The sequence below is a fragment of the Drosophila ananassae genome, chromosome XR, assembly GCF_017639315.1.
Source record: "Drosophila ananassae strain 14024-0371.13 chromosome XR, ASM1763931v2, whole genome shotgun sequence".
Taxonomy (NCBI): domain Eukaryota; kingdom Metazoa; phylum Arthropoda; class Insecta; order Diptera; family Drosophilidae; genus Drosophila; species Drosophila ananassae.
The window spans coordinates 3,223,337-3,243,619 of NC_057932.1; the positions used below are offsets into that span (position 1 = coordinate 3,223,337).

The 20,283-nt window shown below is 35.4% G+C and overlaps 1 protein-coding gene across 3 annotated transcripts in view; it reads left to right on the top strand.

Moving 5' to 3' along the window:
• The first annotated feature begins 251 nt into the window (after positions 1–251).
• LOC6494135 (39S ribosomal protein L3, mitochondrial) overlaps positions 252–20,283 on the top strand; it is a 68,577-nt gene continuing 48,545 nt past the window's right edge. For 2 of the 3 annotated variants that reach the window (XM_001965935.4, XM_032456111.2), the window contains exons 1-2: positions 252–411; positions 470–575. In XM_001965935.4, the coding sequence (XP_001965971.2) occupies positions 374–411; positions 470–575 (144 nt within the window). In that variant the 5' untranslated portion in view covers positions 252–373. Of the gene's footprint in view, positions 412–469; positions 576–13,743; positions 13,846–20,283 lie in introns of those variants that run through there. The other variant, XM_032456109.2, reaches the window with a different exon arrangement.

Sequence of the window (20,283 nt, forward strand, 5' to 3'; positions counted from 1 at the left end):
GGTTTCAGCTGGGATATGACCAAAAGATATTCCTGTGCTGATACATAATAATTATATATTATATTATAGTAGTTAAATACAATAATATATGTACCATATTTAATTGAAGTATTTTTTATTTTATACATAACGAAAACACTTGGTACTTTAGCAATAAATATTAATTAATGTAAAATAAATAGAATAAAAAACAATTATATTATGGAATTAACATGATGTAACATAAATAAGTACACTGTCCTTCTATTTCGCCGACTCATTTCAACATAATTTAATCGATGTTATGTTGACAGACAATGAAGCAAAATTAAAGCAATTCAAACTTGGTCACATTAATTATATTTTGCAGTCCCGGCTATTTATGTAATTTATAATGTTAGGCGGTGTCGTTTTTAAATTAAGAGATCTAGGGTACGTATTATTATTATGAATGTTATTATGAATTTTACAATTGTGTGTCCTACATCAGCCTAATGAAGTTAACCGGGTCTATGGTTATTCATGTCCGTGGTAAAGGCCACCTAAATCGGCCTCGAATTAGAAACCCACACTGGTTCCTGCGCAAAAAACTATCTGTAAGTTGTCGACAACTAAACTAAGAAAACTTATTTTCATATACTCTTTTTTTTAACTTGAAGGCCATTTTTAATAAAACATACATGTCGTATGTACATTTTTATTCCCTAACAAAAGGTATTATAATTTTGGTCAAAAGTGTGCAAGTAAAAGGTGCGCAGTAAAGGAAACATCCTCTACCCTATAAAGTCGTACCCCATAAAGAATATATATTTACATATTCTGTGTCAGGATCACCTCCTGAGCCTATATAAGCATCGACTTTGCAAACATCTTTCTTTTATTTGCTGGCAGTATACATATGTATATGTAAGTCGGAACGGCCAGAATCGGTCGACTATATTCTATAGCTGCCATATAACTGATTGATCGCTGCACTTTGTTGTTTTTTAAGCTTGATGGATGGGACTTTTTACGGATTCCATTTTGGGCAATTTACAATCTGCCGATCTGCCAAATTTTATAAGGGTCGGCTGACTATATCCTATAGCTTTCATGTAACTGAACGATCGGAAATGGCACAACCTTGCTATTTTTAAAAATGCTTGGCACTGTTTCCAACGTTTATATTAGAAAATTGATTTGATGGTAAAAATCTCATAAGGATCGGACAAATATATATATGATCCGATATATATATAATAATATAAAATAAAAAAATAATATAAATAAAATATAAGTTAGGTAGGAAGTAGTTATATATACTACGGCTCCGCCCAAGTTAGCTTTTCCTGAAATTGAAATATTAAACCGAAATGGTTATAAAATATGTGTCTCACACATTTATGTATAAATTTATATCCATAAGCCATTACTCTTCTATAACATTTATTGACGTATTTCCGTTAAAGTATCGTTTGTCGCTTATTACCATGCGAAAGTTGAATTTCAAATTATTACATTTTTATACCCTTGCAGAGGGTATTATAATTTTGGTCAAAAGTGTGCAACGCAGTGAAGGAGACATCTCCGACCCTATAAAGTATATATATTCTTGATCAGGATCACCTCCTGAGCCGATATGAGCATGTCCGTCTGTCCGTTTCTACGCAAACTAGTCTCTCAGTTTTAAAGCTATCGAGTTGAAACTTTGCACACACCCTTCTTTCCTTTGCAGGCAGTATATAAGTCGGAACGGCCGGGATCGGTCGACTATATCCTATAGCTGCCATATAACTTATTGATCGGAAATGCCATAACGTCGTTGTTTTTCAAGTTAGAAGAATGGGATTTTCAATGGGTTCCTCTTTAGACAAAATAATTATATATACGATCCGCTATATCTCTAATAATAAAAGATGCGTGGCGCCACCTAGCGGACTGCAACTCAACTGCAAGGGTATATAAACTTCGGCTCCGCCCGAAGTTAGCTTTCCTTTCTTGTTATTTATTATAACTGAAAACACAATAATTGCGCTGAAATTTAAAATTCATTATATTTTTGACATAAAATTTACGATAATTTTGCGGAAATGTTTCGTTATGTCAAAAAAGAAAAGAAAGCTAACTTGTTGCGTTGACTAGTTTTAGAAATTGACAAATTCATATAAGAAATTGATTTAACTTCTGATCAGAAATTCTCATTGGCACGCCGATATACACTGCGTGAATATCCTGCTAAAATTTGCAACAGCCATTAGAACACACCGGCCTTTTTTTTATTTTACATATTTTGTATACAAATTAATAAAAACCGCAAAAGTCGAAGACCTAGTACTCTTTTAGTATTCTCTTTTAGTATTCATGTTGTCTAGATGTTTGTAATGCATTGAAAGATGTATATTTTAATAAATGATTATCTATTTCCTAGAGACAGAAAAAATAATAATAAAACCCGCTAAAAACAGGCCACTATACGGGTCTTCCTTAGAGACACAACATCAAAAATTGCCGGTTGGTTCGCCAACTCTGGCGTCACATCTCAAATGGAAGAACATATTAGTTTTTATGAATGGAAAAGATACTCATCAGCAGTGCACTAGCTAATGGAAATGAACTCGCTCCACTACTGCCGTAGCTACAGGGGAAAAGGATGAAGAATAAACTGTAGAGCAGGGGTGTCCAGTCCCATTACTCTCGATCCGCCTTTGTTGTTGGATTGCTCTTTTATGTGTGCTTCCAGCATAGGCAAGGCAAATTACAAGAACAATTTGGCAAGGTTTAACAGTACTTAACATAGTTATGTTAAAACTTAACACTTTTCTGCCTAGTGCAACAGCATTTTGTTCTAGAATTGCCAAAAACTTTTCATTGCAAGAAATCACTGAAACCAATCAGTTTTTGAGAATCTTTTTTTGAGAATATATGTATACCTTGAAAGCAGGGGCGGATCCAGGATTTTGATAAGGGGGGGTCCTTTCCTTTCTTCTTTTATTTGATATTAGTTAGTTTTTGTTAAATACGTTATTCTTAAAATCAATTTTTTTGATAATGGTACTAAAACCATAAATATAAACAAAAATATTAAACGATGACCTGCTCTCTTCATCATCCGTTACGTTGTTCTTCTAAGACCCGAATTCTTTGCGCCGCCATTTTAATCTTGATTCTATTTTCCTAAGTTTTTTACACTTTTAATTTGTACAACTAAGAAATGCGAGTTTGGAGTTACACTATTACAGGTGACTACTACTTGTACTGTTGACTTTGCCATAATTGAAGTGACTGTACCGTGATGAGTTTTGAATAAGTTTTGATGCCAAAATATTTCTAATTTAACTAAACTAAAGAAAATTCAGCCAAATCTAGCTATTTTTAAAGGAGTTGCCACAGTTATCGCTTCCACTCAAAAACTCCCAAATTGATTTAGCTATGATTAAGTTTCCACTCTCCCTTGAACAAAATCTAATCAATGACTTAGGAAATTTAATCCGACAAGGTGTAAGTAAATGTTTGAAAAGGATTAACGTTTATATTTTGATTCCCATACTAGCTTGCTGTATTTTTCAACGAGTGGATCGCAGAAACTAAAAAAAGGAGAAAAATCAAGTTTATGTCAACATTAGAGATAGATACATTCTTTTTTCTCAGCCATAGAAAACATTCGAATGAAATAGAATGAATTTGTTTGCAAATTGTTAAAAAACATTGTTTTTTTTAAATCACAGTGCGTTTTTATTCAAATCTTTGTTTTTGTTTAAAAGCAACAATTTGTCGTCGACGGAAGAGGTGACGGTAGGAAATAATTTGACCGGCTTGCTAAATACGCGTTCTGATTCACAGGCGGGAATGCAAAAAAACTTCTTCGACACGATTTTGAAGAATCCTGCGGTGGAGACATCTGAAATAAGTGATATGGTGTTAAATTCATAGGAAAATGTATTTGCTTATACATTTTTACCTCCCGGAAAAAAAGAAAAGAGGGTCGCATTTTTCCATCTTTATGGCGTTCTGGGTGCACGTGCCTTACATGGTCAAAGAGGTTTGTTGTGTTTCAGTATCACAGTTTTTTAACATGGTTCCATGCAATGGAAGCTTCTCCCTTCTTTTTCGGACCCTGCTCCTCCACTTTCTTATCTGAATTTGATGTTTCTTTAAAATAAATATTTTCCGCGAAAACGTGAAAATGTAGGTAAATTTTTTGTATATTTACATACAGACATGCAATGCGCTAACGTGCAAGCCTGCAATGCAAGCACATACATTTACATAAATGAAATCATCGCTTTATTTTAAATGTTACTTCTTTCGGCATTTCTTTTTCGGCAAACACTATTTATTGTTTGCAACAATATAAGTAATTCGATGTTAAAATCCATGTTTCTTCACCTCTGGAATTGAGTAAGAGAGTAAGAAAGCATTTTGATTCATGGCCATTCTCTTGTTTTGAGTCCCGCTAAGTTGGAATGGAAAGGAAATAGAGTGCTGTTGGAATGCCGAAAGCAGCCGAATGACTCGAATGGTTTTTGAATAGCTATCCATTCGTACATTTTTGTTGTCTATACTTTTTTTTAGATGTCACAATGGATTGATGCGAAAAACCCAATATTTCTAATCTATTTCCTTAGTAAACTTTTTTAGTCTCAGTGCACACTATGTTTTCCGCCAACCAAATAAACGGAGCTAAAAAATATATTAATTCAAGGAATCAGAACACCTTTCCAGTATTCTTAATCAAGAAATTTAATTAATTTAAAAAATTATAGTTTTTCATTCAAATTTCAATAAATTAGAGGAAATCTCTAAATAAATGTAACAAATAAATCTCACCCAAAGAAAAAAAAAACCAATCGACGCGTATATTTTGTCTGGGGACGACAACAATGTCCCTACTATCTTAAATTTGGTGTATCAAAAGTGTTTTATATTTATACAAATTTCTCCCAAGCCGTTTGGCTTTTGGAAAATTTGTAGATAAAATTGATCTTATGAAAACAAAAACTTTCATTTGGTACATCTTTTTAAATCCCATACCTAAGAGAAGAAATTGATAAAATTTTACCATATATTGAATTATGTATGCATGTAATTGCGTGGACCATCTTTGTTTTTAGTACATATCATTTTACCAAATAAAATAAAAAAAATCATCATCTACTCATTCATCTACCAGTTATATATCTTTGGAATAATCATCCATTTACTTTTTGCTTTTATGATTTTTCCACAAAACATTTTCTTATAGAAGATTTGCTTTTCTTATTGAAATCAGTAGATCACACCATGTTTTAATTTTGGATTTAAGGAAAAACTCGAAATAAATTTTTTGAATTTATCATAGTTAATTAATATTTTCTTTCATTAAATAGGAGTTTTTAATCTCATTTTTTTACAAAGTCATGGCTATCTACAAAATCTGTAAAGACTAAACCAGCTGAACCTGCAAAAGATATGTTTTCAACATAGAAACAGTTTCGATAAAACAATTATAAACAAATTTAGATAAAAATGAATTGAGTGAGAGTTCAGGCTTATAGTCGAATGTATTCGAATGCATTTATGAATGTACGAATGTACGATGCATTTATGAATGTTTACGTGTATTTTTTGACACTAAAATAAAAATAGAAGAAAAATAGAGGCATGTCAATGTTATTTGGTTTGGTAATATTCATAATTTTTGATACAGAATGGTTTGTGACTTCTACAAAAATTTTCTTTACAAAATCAAAAATTAAAAATTTTTTTTACAGTAATATCCTGTGAAAGTTTCATGTCGATCGGACTAAAACTCGCTGAGATACCGATTATCTAATTACTTTCTATTTATATACATACAATTGCTTTTAAAAATTTAGACGTGTTTTACTCAAAACAACTTTTTCAAATCGGTGCGTAATGTAACTTCAAAAGTAATGCTCGGATCTAAATAAAATTTTTCACACATCTTTTATACAATAAATACTTGCGGATGAACGATCGCATTTATTAAATATTTTTTTTTACCATTTTTACTGGCAATAATGGGCTGATTTTTATGTAAAAATGGTACCTCCGACTTTAAAACCGCGCCAAAAATTCAAAATCGCATATTTTTCAATATTGCTTTGTTCATCCGCACAAGAAACTAATATTTTAAATAAATCATTTTAATTTTTTTATTTCCGATAAAAGGCCAGATTTTACGCACCGCAAGATAATAATTTTTTGAAGCGACTCCGGCTGACTGCCCGTCACAGGATAAATAATAATTATTTCTTAACACAAAAATTCCTAGATACTCTCCAAATATAGCCATTAATTGTTTAAAAAAATTTAATAATTATATTCACTTAGAAATGAAAAAAAATCGCAAAAATATGTTTTTTTTTCAGCTTTAGGATCAAAGTCAAGGGTTGGGCCGAACACGTCGAATACGGCGCATAACGCTTCAAAACTCCAAGGTAGACTCCAAGGTTACCGCATTATCGTTTTGGCCGGGTGAAACAAATTCTTTGTGGACAATACCCTTGGAAACATAAAAACAAATCAGCATTGTCTTCACTTTTGACTTCTCCAGGCGCGATTTTTTGGGTTCGGCTCGTCCGGCGCCTTCCATTCAGCACTCTGGCGTTTCGTTTCGGGATAATATTGAAAACACCACGTTTTGTCACCAGTCACAATCTTGTACAGGAAGTTCGGGTCTTTTTTTGCCTCTTTAATAATGTCCATCGAATGTTGAATTCTGAGCAATTTTTGGACGTCAGTCAATTTGTGCGGAACAAACCGTGCACACACCTTTTGTAAGCACCTTTTGTAAATGTTCGGTCAAAATGCGATAAATCGATATTTTGGAGATGTTCAATTCTATTACCATGAATTTCAATAATGATTTCGTCCGATTTTTTATGAATTCACGCCCAGTTTCAATGGAATTTTCGGAGATCACGGATTTTGGTTGTCTCACATGTTCGTCGTCAAATATGTCCTGACGACCACTTTGAAAACGCTGAAACCCCTCGTGCACTCTGCTACGGGATAGGCAATCATCACCATAAACTTGATTCATCAATTGATTCGGTTTCGGTAAAAGTTTTATCAATTTTAAAACAAAATTTAATGTTGGCTCTTTGTTCGAAGCTCATTTTCGCACCGATGACAAAAACATACTGACACTTAAAACGCAATAACCTCACTTCCAATAGATGAAATGTCATGCAAATTTTACTGGAAGTCGATAACGGATAGCACCCGTTGACATATAGATGGCGACACTAGAGAGCGCTAGATTCAAAAAGTCCTGTTTACTTTGGAACGCATCTTGAATTGGAATCTTGAATTGCGAGCTTACGCACTTTTATGTTTAAAATGATTGCTTGATTTTCTGTTTTTTCTAATTTTTAATGGTTTGGAGGAGTGATTGCGGACAAATCAGAGGGTTAATTTGGACCTGTAAACTTGATCTATGGTCATTTTTTATTTTTATTTTTTCGCTCAGAAAATAATAATTATTTTGTGATTTTTAAAATTAATTTACAAATTGTACTTAATTTAAATTTAAATAAAAAAAAAACTATGTATCATTTTGATAAAATACCTAGATTAGTTGGGGTACAAAAAAATTTATTTTGAGTAATTGAATTTCTTGAATAAAAATACTGGAAAGTTTTTCTGATTCCCTGAAATAAAATATTTTTTAGTTCCGTTTATGATTAAACTGTAAACATAATGCGCAATAAAACTTAAAGGAAAAGAGAAAATAGAGCAGAAATATCTGTCTGTTATGCTTACTCAATATTATGTTTTCCATTGTGACATCTATCAGTGTGCCTAAACAAAACAAAATTTACGTGCGTCGAAAACCATTTGAGTCATTCGGCTGCTTTCGGCATTCCGAAAGAACTCTATTGGCTTCTCACTCTCACTCATTTGGACTCAAAACAATAGAATGAAAATGAGTGAGAATGTTCTCTTTCCCGCTCTCCCCCACTCACTTTAATCGTTCTGTCTCTTGCACTCATTTATTCTTTTCTATTCGAATGTATCTATGGCTGAGGTAATAAGAATTTATCCTTATCCTTAGACCTCTATTAGGTATGAGCCAGATCTCCCAAGGCTCGAATCTAAGCGCGCTGAAAACGCATATTTCAGTTCTAAGGGAATTGCTCGAAATTTATTCTGACTCTCGGAGTCACCAAGACGGTTGTCTGCATCAAATCGCAGTTTATCGGACTTTGATAATATAATATAATTTTTCTAGTCTAGATAAAGCCCCTAGTTTTGACTCTATCTTGACTAGAAAAATGTTTTTCTTTCATTAACGTTACAAGTGACAAATGGTAGAAAGGAGCTACTGATCGACATAAGCGTGCACTTTAAAGCTTTATAATCTAAGCTTACACATAACTGTTTGTCAAGGATGCTTCTACTTAAGTATATATGAATATATGTATAAGTATGTATACGCATGTGGAAGACATACATAAATACAAGCCTGATAAATACTCAGTTTTAAACATAAATACTCAGTCCCTTATCTTTTCTGATTCTTACAATGTGTCTAAGCCTATAAATTTCAACCAGGAACGTCAAATTATAGTATTTACAATACTTTTTATCATTGTTTTTATTTATGTTAAAAATCACAAAATAATCATTATTTTCTAAGCGAAATAAAAAAATCAAAAATAATCATTAGAAAAATCAGAAAACAAGCAATCCTTTTTAATATATTTTCAATATTAAAAAATGTATCAACATTGCTTTCATCATCATATTGTATCATACAGTTGTTTTCAAAATAATAGGAGTGCCCATTACAAATGTGAAAAACGGTGAAAAAAACTATGTCAATACGATTTAAATTTTTTAAATTTATTTTTTTTAACAAATATGACTTGTATTAAAAAACTTAAAACTAAAAAAAACTTACTTCATTGAATACATACTTAGTAAAAAAAATAAAAAGGGAATAACACCCAATATGGGTTTCTCAAAATAATAGGAGTGTTCAAGCAAACTCGCTCAAAACTTATGAAAATAATATATAACGACAAACTATGGTTATATGAAGTAATTTAATGTTAAATGCAATAAAAAAAACTATAATTAGTACTTCGTGGCACCACCTTTATTGGCTATCACTGCCGCACAGCGCCTTGGCATGGAATCCACCAATTTCTGGCATCTTTCGGGACTAATCGAGGTCCAAGAGGCCTTTACAATTTCCCAAAGCTCGGAAACATTAGTTGGGTGCCTTTGTGCGACCGCCTTTTTAACGTCTGTCCACAAATTTTCGATCGGATTCAGATCGGGAGACTGGGCGGGCCATTCTAGTACTGCAATCTTATTTTCTGCAAACCACTTCTTAGCCACTTTACTTGTGTGCTTTGGGTCATTGTCTTGCTGGAAGACCCAAAGCAGTGGCATTTCTTCGCTAGCATAAGGCAGCATTGTTTCCTGCATTATTTGGACATATCCAGGACCATCCATAATATTTTTAATCCAATATATGGGACCTACGCCATAATACGAGAAACATGCCCATATCATTATATTATGTCCGCCATGTTTAATCGTTTTAATGCAATATTTGGCATTAAATTCGGTGTTAGGTGGTCTTCTAACGTATTGTCGAGATCCTTTCCCACCATAAAGGACTATTTTCGACTCATCCGACCACAAGATGTTACGCCATTTTTCAACTGACCAGTTGACATGGCTCTTTGCAAATTTCATTCTTGCGGCTATGTGCTTCTTGGTGTGGAATGGAATTTTCCGTGGACTGTGGGCTTTCAAATTTTGCTTCTTTAAAAGACGACTTATTGTTGGGATACTTGCGTCCAAGTTAAGCTCATCCTTAATTTCTTTGCAGCTTGCAAAAGGATGCTTTTTGGAGTACCTTGCGACACGTGTAGCCAGTTTATCGGCTAGAACTTGGGGTCGGCCGCGGGTTTCCGTCTTGGGTGAAAATTTTATTGCATTTCGGATCATGGAAGCACCGTATCCAATTATTTTTTGCACTTCCTTGTACGTTTTCCCACTTGAAATCAAGTTTTTGATCAACTCACGCCGCTCAGGTGTGCAGTGTTTGCCACGACCCATTGCTTTAAGTTTTCGATCTTAAACGTTAAATTTGTAGTTGGAAATTAATCTTTCTATACTTTTAAACCGTTTTTTTAAGAATAATTACCTATTTTTTCGCTCTGAGCAGATTAAAATGCCACACTCCTATTATTTTGATGAACGCAAAATGAAGTTTGTTTACGAATTTGCGTAATTCTCAGAAAACGAAGATAGTAAAACGAAAAAATAACGGTACCTTAGAATGTGTACCCATAAACAAATTTGGAAAAAGAAATAAAATTGAAAAAAATGAACGCCTAACATTGCTACAGAAGGGACAAGTGCATATGCAAAAGCACTCCTATTATTTTGAAAACAGCTGTATGTATCATATTGCAACCTGGCTTTTGGGTCATAGTCACGCTTTTTACTTCATCATAACATTTTTTCGTTAATTTAGGTGAGGATTTGAGGTGTCTATCGATAAAGTCCTCAAATGTTAAAAGTTTCCTCAAATGTCTTGTACTACTACCACTCCATTTTGAGTTTTTGATAGGTTTTGAGATAACAGAAAGCTATGAACATTCTTTAACAAATATGATATTTTGTAAAACTTTCGGTCCTTTATTTTCTGTATTAATTCTCTTGAGCACCTGCCGTGCTGTCAAAGTATTCTTACCCCGCGGTTCTTTTCTTGTTATTCAGAATACCTCTTATTTCTTTCCTGCCACACACTGTTACTCCTTCAATTTCTTTTTCTAACTTTTCTCAGATCATCGCTGGTTTTTCCTTTATGCTCCATTATAAAATAAATAAAGGATTTGTCTATAATACTTCATTCTCAATAACGGATTTAAAAACTGGATGAAAGGTCAAGTCCACCATCCTACCACAATCGGAAGCTCAAGCCCCCTATATATTATAACTTAAAGATATCAAATATATAGAATATATAGAATCAAATTATATAGAATATCAAATAAAAAATCTTTTGGCGAGGTCGAATACCGGTGATGACCTGCCAAAATACGATAAATTATACATACAATGGCGAGCACATGTGGATACATGTTTGCCATTTCTAAGTTCAAAGTGTTAAAAGTTTATTAATCTTCAAAATTTATTTTTTTTGCGAATAATCTCTATTTATTTCTACTATACATAAAAACAAACAAAAATTCAAATAATAAATTATTTATATTTTATATTATTTTTTATTTAAAACAAGAAAGGAAAGCTAATTTCGGGCGGAGCCGAAGTTGTATATACCGTTGCAGTTAAGGTTGTGCCATTTTCCGATCGTTCAGTCATATGGCGGCTATAGGATATAGTCGGCCGATCCTAATGAAATTTGGCAGAAAAAATAAGATTGCCCAAAATGGATCCGTAGAAAGTCCCATCATTCTAGCTTAAAAGACAACAAAGTTATGCCAATTCCGATCGTTCAGTTATATAGCACCTATAGCATATAGTCGGCCGAAGTTATACCAATTCCTATCGTTCTATATAAGATATAGGATATAGTCGGCCGATCCCTATGAAATTTTGTACGTCAGATATTTTGGTCAAATATAACAAAATGTGTGGAAAGTCCCAACCCTCTAACTTAATAAAACACCAAAATTGTGGCATTTCCGATCAATCAGTTATATGACAGCTATAGGATATAGTCGACCGATCCCGGCCTTTCCGACTTAAATACTGCCTGCAAACAAAACAAGGATGTGTGCAAAGTTTCAACTCGATAGCTTTAAAACTAAGAGACTAGTTTGCGTAGAAACAGACTGACAGACAGACAGACGGACATGCTTATATCGACTCAGGAGGTGATCCTGATCAAGAATATATATACCAAAATCGGAAGCTCAAGCTTCCTATATATTATAATTTATAGATATCAAATATATAGAATATATAGAATCAAATTATATAGAATGTCAAATAAAAAACCTTTTGGCGAGGTCGAATACCGGTGATGACCTGCCAAAATACGATAAATTATACAATTGCGAGCACATGTGGATACATGTTTGCCATTTCTAAGTTCAAAGTGTTAAAAGTTTATTAATCTTCAAAATTTATTTTTTTTGCGAATAATCTCTATTTATTTCTACAAACAAACAAAACATCAAATAATAAATTATTTATATTTTATATTATTTTTTATTTAAAACAAGAAAGGAAAGCTAATTTCGGGCGGAGCCGAAGTTGAATGTACCGTTGCAGTTAAGGTTGTGCCATTTCCGATCGTTCAGTCATATGGCGGCTATAGGATATAGTCGGCCGATCCTAATGAAATTTGGCAGAACAAATAAGATTGCCCAAAATGGATCTGTAGAAAGTCCCATCATTCTAGCTTAAAAGACAACAAAGTTATGCCAATTCCGATCGTTCTATATCAGATATAGGATATAGTCGGCCGATCCTTATGAAATTTTGTACGTCAGATATTTTGGTCAAATATAACATATGTGGAAAGTCCCCACCCTCTAATTTAATAAAACACCAAAATTATGGCATTTCCAATCAATCAGTTATATGGCAGCTATAGGATATAGTCGACCGATCCCGGCCGTTCCGATTATATACTACCTGCAAAGGAAAGAAGGGTGTGTGCAAAGTTTCAACTCGATAGCTTTAAAACTGAGAGACTATTTTTCGTAGAAACCGACAGACAGACAGACAGACGGACAGACGGACATGCTCATATCGACTCAGGAGGTGATCCGGATCAAGAATATGTATACTTTATAGGGTCGGAGATGTCTCCTTCACAGTGTTGCACACTTTTGACCAAAATTATAATACCCTCTGCAAGGGTATGAAAAGTCAATCTATCTACTTTTGCACGTTTGTGCTTTTTGTGCCAAATATTAGTACTTTATCCAAAGGCCCTTAGCTTTAATGACACTTTTAATGCGCCTAGGCATACCTACAACCAAATTCTGCAACATTTCTTTTGAAATATTTTTCCATCCTGTTTTCAACCTGACCCACATTTCCCCAGAGCCCTTCGGTGCAATATCGTACATTGCCAGTCGTGTTTTAGCAGATTTTAAATCGGATTCAAATCTGGGCTCTGAGCTGGTCACTGCATAAGCTGAATCTTCGATTTCTTCGCCAATTTTCTTCGATTTTAGCAGTCTGCTTGGGGTCTCCACCTTATTGAAAAATGATTTCTTCAATGGGGTAAGCACATTTGTTTCCGAAGTCTGGGAGATTGGTCGCCATAATATTAAGATAATGCTACTTTGAATTGAACATCCGGCATCGATTATTTAAATTTTTATTATTTGGACTACATTTTATTAATTTGACTTAATGTTGTAAATGATATTTTTTATAAATGAAATAAATTATTCCAAATAGAAAATTACATCGTCGTTATGCTGCTGGCAGAAAAATATCTCCCAAATAAAAAAAATTTTCATATTAGAGACTATACGTTTTACAGAACAGACTATTCCGTATGCTAAAGCGCACGATGCGCTTTCTAACATCAATAATAAATGTGGTAAACAAAGTGGATTTTATCTGTCCGGATAGCCGAACTTACTGGCCTGCAGACTTAAAAAAACTGCCTGACCACATAGACTTTGGTGTGACTTACAACATCCCATCCAACTTAATATCCTGATCATTCCTGGACCTCTTAACATACCAAACCTGTACTAATAGACAAAATAGTCTATTCTGTAAAACGTAGCCTCTAATATGAACATTATATTTTTTTTGCGATTACAGAATAGACTATTTTGTCGGAAAAGCGAACAGTGGAGACAAATTTGTCGGCTCAGCTACCACCGCAGACCACTACGCCGTCTCCGATAAACCATCGGCGTAAAAATCTAGTGCGAGTTAGGCTTGCGAATGAAAAAACCAAAATTCAAACTAAATGAAAAACGCAAACGAAACTTCGCTGTTAAAACAACGATCTGGTTTTGTGTTTGAATCATAACATACAGATCATATATGAACAAAAATCACAAGGTAGACTTGATAGCAGAATGAATATATAAGTACATATAAGTGTAGAATATTTTAGAAAATTGTGATTAAAAAAAACTTAAAAAAAAAATCATAGAATAAATTCATTCCTCAACGACCAAAAGGATATTATCAGACGAGAGAGACAGAGAAATCTCGCTCGAAATCTAACACATTTACAACGCAACGACCTGCAAACCCATCAATAAATATTACATATAAGAAGCACATGTAAAATACAAACTGTCAATCAAATATGTAGTTAGGTTATACATTTAAGATTTGATAACTTAATGTTAGTCTCCAAAGGAGAAATTCCATAAAAAATAGAAAAAAAATGTATTAAAAATTTCCCAAAATAATACATTGCAACCAAAATTTCTTTAGGGCCGCTATCTTACTATTCTCCAGTGCTAAAAGCTTCGATACTTATCAAAATGGCATTTAAGTCTTGGAAGGAAAATTTTTTTTACACTAACAAGTGTGTTCCCGCCGTAATAGATTTTTTGCGTAATTTTAAATCATTAGAATAAGAGTGGCTAAATGTTAGAATAAGCATATAATATAAACTTGTCGATAGCTTTGCAACGGCCGAGAACAAGGCAAGGCCATCGCCAGGCAGAAAGAAAAACACTATGAAGAAAACCACGACCTTTTTTAGCACACACTCTCAGATATTGAAACTAATAAAGATTACAAAAAAAGAAAGATTGGTGTTCACTAAAGAAACGTGAGAGCCACATTGCAACCCCGCGACGATAGGATAGCAGCAGTTAAAGCATTCAGCTGCCTGCGATGTACGCAATAGATGCCGAACCGGCAACTGTGGAGTTAACGGATGTACAAGGAGGCACCATGAGCTACTTCACACGGAACAAGTCAGAAAACAAAGTCTCGTGAGTACGCATCAAGACGACAACCACGGAATTCAATTTTTTCGCATCATTCCTGTTAAGCTACGATCGAAATCTATGCATTCCTAGACGAAGGATCATTCGTGACCTCAGTAGACTCATCTGTATTCCAAAGATTAGGAATACAAGGCCAAGCTGCGCCAATATGTTTACAGTGGACCGCAGAAACAACTCGATTTGAGAGTGAATCCGTGAAAGCATCAGTCCAAATTTTGGAAATCAATTCCGATAGATTTTATACGCTGAACAACGTCCAGACCGTTCAGATCCTAGCATTGCCAAAAGACGTAGGTCAAGGTCAAAGGTCAAAGGTCAAAGGACAAAGGTCAAAGGACAAAGGTCGAAAGTCAAGATCAAGGTCAAGGTCAAGGTACGCAACAGATTCCAGAATTTGAAAGACTTACCGCTAGAGTCCTATTCTGCCCAGCCGACATTGCTAATCGAGTCGAATAATTGGAAGCTAGCAGTCCCTCGCAGGATCCGAGAATAGAAATGGAACGAACCGATAGCATCGAGGTGTATGCTAGGATGGACCATCCAAGGATCGACGAACCCACAACGATCCATTGTCATGCATCACTGGGACTGCGATTGGCATGAGCTTTATGACGACATCAGGACCATTAAATCCTTGAGACGCTCGTACCACGTAAGCTATATTCAGCCGAAGATAAGCTATCAGTCAAAATATTAGAGACCACCTGCCAAGAGAAGTCAGGAAAATTCGAAGTCGGTTTTCCGTGGCGTGGTGGCATCGACAAACTGCCAGAGAGTTGCGGTAACTCTCTGAAGCGCCTAACCTGCATAAAGAAAAAGGTCCCTCAGGAACCTGATATGTACGAAAAGATTGACGCCCAAGTCAGGAACCTTCTAGACAAAGAATACGCGGTTAAGCTATCCAAGGAGGGAACCTGCCGTGTGAACAGCTGTACATGGTATCTGCCGATATTCAAAGCGCCGAGTAAGCTAAGGCTGGTATGGGATGCAGCCGCGAAGGCACACAGACTACTTACTCAGGGGACCACATTGCCTGAACCTACTCATAGAGGTCTTACTAGCCTTTCGTGTCGACAAGATTGCGATTTGCGGAAATGTTTTACAGGATTAACATCCACGAGGAGGATATGCACGCGCAACGATTACTATGATATGACAGAAGCAGCGGGATTTTGGGATCAGTTGCGCACCATTCATAGCTCACTTTGTTCGAGATAAAAATGCAGAAGCCCATCAAAAAGATTTCCCATTGGCATTAAACGCCAATATAACGGCATTAAGGCTTGGGTTTACATCAGACGCCTCCGAGTGTTGTACAAATCTGTGCGGAGTACATGCCAACAATGCGAGGTTGACAGTGCAGTTCCCAGGCCACCCCAGATGGCACTGATTCCGAGAACGAGAATAGGAAGCTTCCAGAGACCGTTTACCTACACAGGCGTCGATTATTTTGGCCCGTTATTGGTGAACGTCGGCAGACGCAAGGAGAAGAGATGGGTAGCTTTGTTCACCTGCCTCACGTTGCCCGCAGTGCATTTCGAGATCGCCTATAGTCTTGACACAAGTTCATGCATCATGTGCCTATCCAATTTTATGGCGCTTCGAGGGACACCAAAGGAAATATTCTTAGGCAATGGTACGAACTCTTCAGAGCCACGGAAAAATCCGTGCGAGAAGAGCTGAAAAAGATAGAGCTTGATAATATCACCATTAAGTTTGATGGCATAAATATATTCAACCCACCAGGAGCACCACATATGGGTGGAGCATGGGAAAGACTCGTCCGGACAAAAAAAGGAATTTTGAAGAATATTGCCCAAATTACTCCTTTAACGACGAGGGCCTGAGAAACGCATTGATGGAGGCACAATTTATCATCAACTCGCAACCGCTCACGTTCTTAATTCTGGGCAATAAGGATGACGCTGCTCTGACCCCGAACCACCTTGCTGTTGGGGTCAGCGAATGGATACAAGCCACTGCCAAAAGAAAGGATGAATCTGCAGGGTAGATGGAATAAGTCTGCTTAGATGTTGGTAACTGACCACGAACCGGGATTAATTACGAGGGAGGGAATATTGCCGCCTTAATATATTTTTTGCGTAAATTTGAATTATTAGAATAAGTGTGGCTAAATGTTAAATAAGCATATAAAAACTTATCGATAGCTTTGTAACGCCCGAGAAGAAGGTAAGAAAAACACGGTGAAGCTAACAAGTGGAAAGAAAAACACGAAGTTTTTTAGCACACCACACACACACTCTGAGATATGAAACTAATAAATATTACAAAAAAAGAAAATTGCGTCCCGGCAATAACAAAGTGGATGCTATCAAGAAGGGTCTTGTCTATGTTATATGTATACAAGCAAATAAATTCTTTGGAATTCGCTCATGTATATTCTGTTAATTTTCTTGTGTCCAGGTTAAATTACAGTGCCCTGTTAAACGTACACATGCTTTCTAATTTGTTTTGCATTGCAAAAATCAGTGTTACCAAAATAAATATAATATAATCTTATCTTTTTTTTTTAAGAAACTTGAGAAAATATCCACAGGCAGGGTCCCACGAAAACGCTTTCCTGGTACTGCGGCTAAAATTTAATTTTTTATCGGATTTTAGTCTCTCTAAGGGATGCTTCACTTTAAGGGATCAACTCCTTTGCAATGAAAAAAAACAACTTTTTTTTTGCTAATTCGATTAGAAATATACCTAAAATAATATGGTGAAAATTTCAGCTTCGAATTCGAATTAATTCCGGAAATATTTATTCTTAGATATATATTTTCTAATAGTATATAATTATATTCTTTTGAAACTTTGAAGCGCGTTTTCTCGAAACCATGTTTTTTGCAATTTGTGTACACGATTATGCAAAAACTATTATACCAAGAATTCTGAGTTTACTTTTATTTTGTGAAGCAAAAAAAAAAAGAAACAAAAATTTATTTTTCATATGTTCAAAAGTAATTTTTGGCTTAAAGTTACTTGGTGTATTCGCTATAGATTTGTTTCTTTGTTTGTCTATTTATATTTTGTTTCTGCTTCTAGCCTATGTATTGATCTATTCCATCGCGACTCAGCTTTGTGAGGGTTATACCGAAGCCGATTCTATAGACTCCTTTTACTGGACTAGCCAATCGTGGATCACGGTTCACTAATCACTCGCGCTTAAGTCCCGTACTGCTAGCAGTCAGCAGTCTCTTAGAGTTAGTGCTTTTCGGATCGCGTTGTTTGTATTCCACCTTATGGAAGGCCACTCCATAGGTCGTTAGGTCACATCTTGCTTAACATCTAAAAATTGCTTCTATTCATATATTTGTAATCAAATTTTACTTTAAACATAAGCATAGAATATCTTCGTTTATATTATTTATTACTATTTATCGTAAAGCGTGGCCTGAGCGTTTTCATAGCGGCCGAATTAAATAGACGAGGTTTAATTTCCATTTCAATATTTATTATGGGTCAATTTAATCCCAAAACAAATGCAGCGACTGATTCAAAAAATACCGAATAACAAGTGCATAAAACTAAGAGCTTGCGAAGAAGCTCCACCAAAGCTCGCAAAGGGCATGCGCTGCAAAAGAACAACAAAGCGCATGCGAATCTGGGAGAATTAAAGAATTTGAAACTGCTGATAACGGGCAATTAGTGGACCGCTGCAGCTAGTTACACTGAGAGAATAAATTAGTAATAACTACGGTATTTGATGCTGGCACAAGTGCCAACAATCTACTAGGAGACACACAGGTAGCCAGTTCTGCTGTTACACTGTTCGTCCGTAGAGCGGTGTGCGGCCACTACGTCGAATTTGACCTCGCGTGCAAACAGGTAGGTCCCGGAGTCCTTGTCATATTCTGACTAAATGTACCTGGATTCTTCAAGGGACTGATCGGGTTGCTGTGATCAGGATAGAGTTGATGTGAGATACTTGAAGTCCTGGGTTGGCTGATTCCGTATCGGCAAATCCTACTTGTGGTCCGTTTCACGGGAGCAACACTCGAAGTAGATTAGATACCGAAGGTCTACTTGTGGTCCGTTTTACACGTTTTACACGAAGTAGGTTCGATGACGTAAGTTCTACTTGTGACCCGTTTACACAGGAGCCACTCGAAGTAGATAGTTTTAAGAGAGTCCTACTAGGTTTGTTTTTAGAGAGTCGTACTTGTGGTCTGTTTTACACAGGATCACTCGAAGTAGGTTGGTTTTAAGTGCTGTACCTTGACACTGAGTATCAAACCGATGTACTTTGTATTCGCAACTATCTTTATTTCAGAAGAACAATTCTTATATAAGGTGCTAAATTATACATAAAATAAGTCTAGGAAAGGTCAAAGTTATAAACGTGTTAATACCAGTGTCACCCACCTCTGAGTCTGCTCAGGTTGCTGCTTCATGCATTTCGGCTAAGCTAGCAGGCTTTGCTTGCTTCGGTCAGTCGGTCATTCTACCCGCTGATACTGCTGATTTCTGCTTCTGGCGCCGTCTACTAGTGCTGGGTTATTAAGTTGGATATTGTTTCATGCTTATTGCTAATTATTACTAGGTGTGCCAATAGGTTAGTGGGTCTGATTATTGTTTGTTGCGACATGCTGATGGCCGATGATAAGATCAGATTACTAAGTGTGAAGTAAGTAGTAAATAGTCTTGGCACTAGGTGCATGTACTTGCATGCACATGCACTTTAAAACAAGAAAGGAAAGCTAACTTCGGGCGGAGCCAAAGTTTATATACAGTTAATTATTAGATATATAGCGGATCGTATATAGTTGGCCGATCCTTATTAACTTTGGCATATCGAATTATTTAACCCAAAAAGGAATCCACTAAAACTCCCATCCTTCTAAGTTGAAAAACAACGAAGTTATGGCATTTTCGATCAATCAGTTATATGGCAGCTATAGGATATAGTCAACCGATCCCGGCCTTTCCGACTTAAATACTGCCTGCAAACAAAACAAGGATGTGTGCAAAGTTTCAACTCGATAGCTTTAAAACTATGAGACTAGTTTGCGTAGAAACAGACAGACAGACAGACAAACAGACAGACGGACATGCTTATATCGACTCAGGAGGTGATCCTGATCAAGAATATATATACCAAAATCGGAAGCTCAAGCTTCCTATATATTATAATTTATAGATATCAAATATATAGAATATATAGAATCAAATTATATAGAATGTCAAATAAAAAACCTTTTGGCGAGGTCGAATACCGGTGATGACCTGCCAAAATACGATAAATTATACAATGGCGAGCACATGTGGATACATGTTTGCCATTTCTAAGTTCAAAGTGTTAAAAGTTTATTAATCTTCAAAACTTATTTTTTTTGCGAATAATCTCTATTTATTTCTACAAACAAACAAAACATCAAAT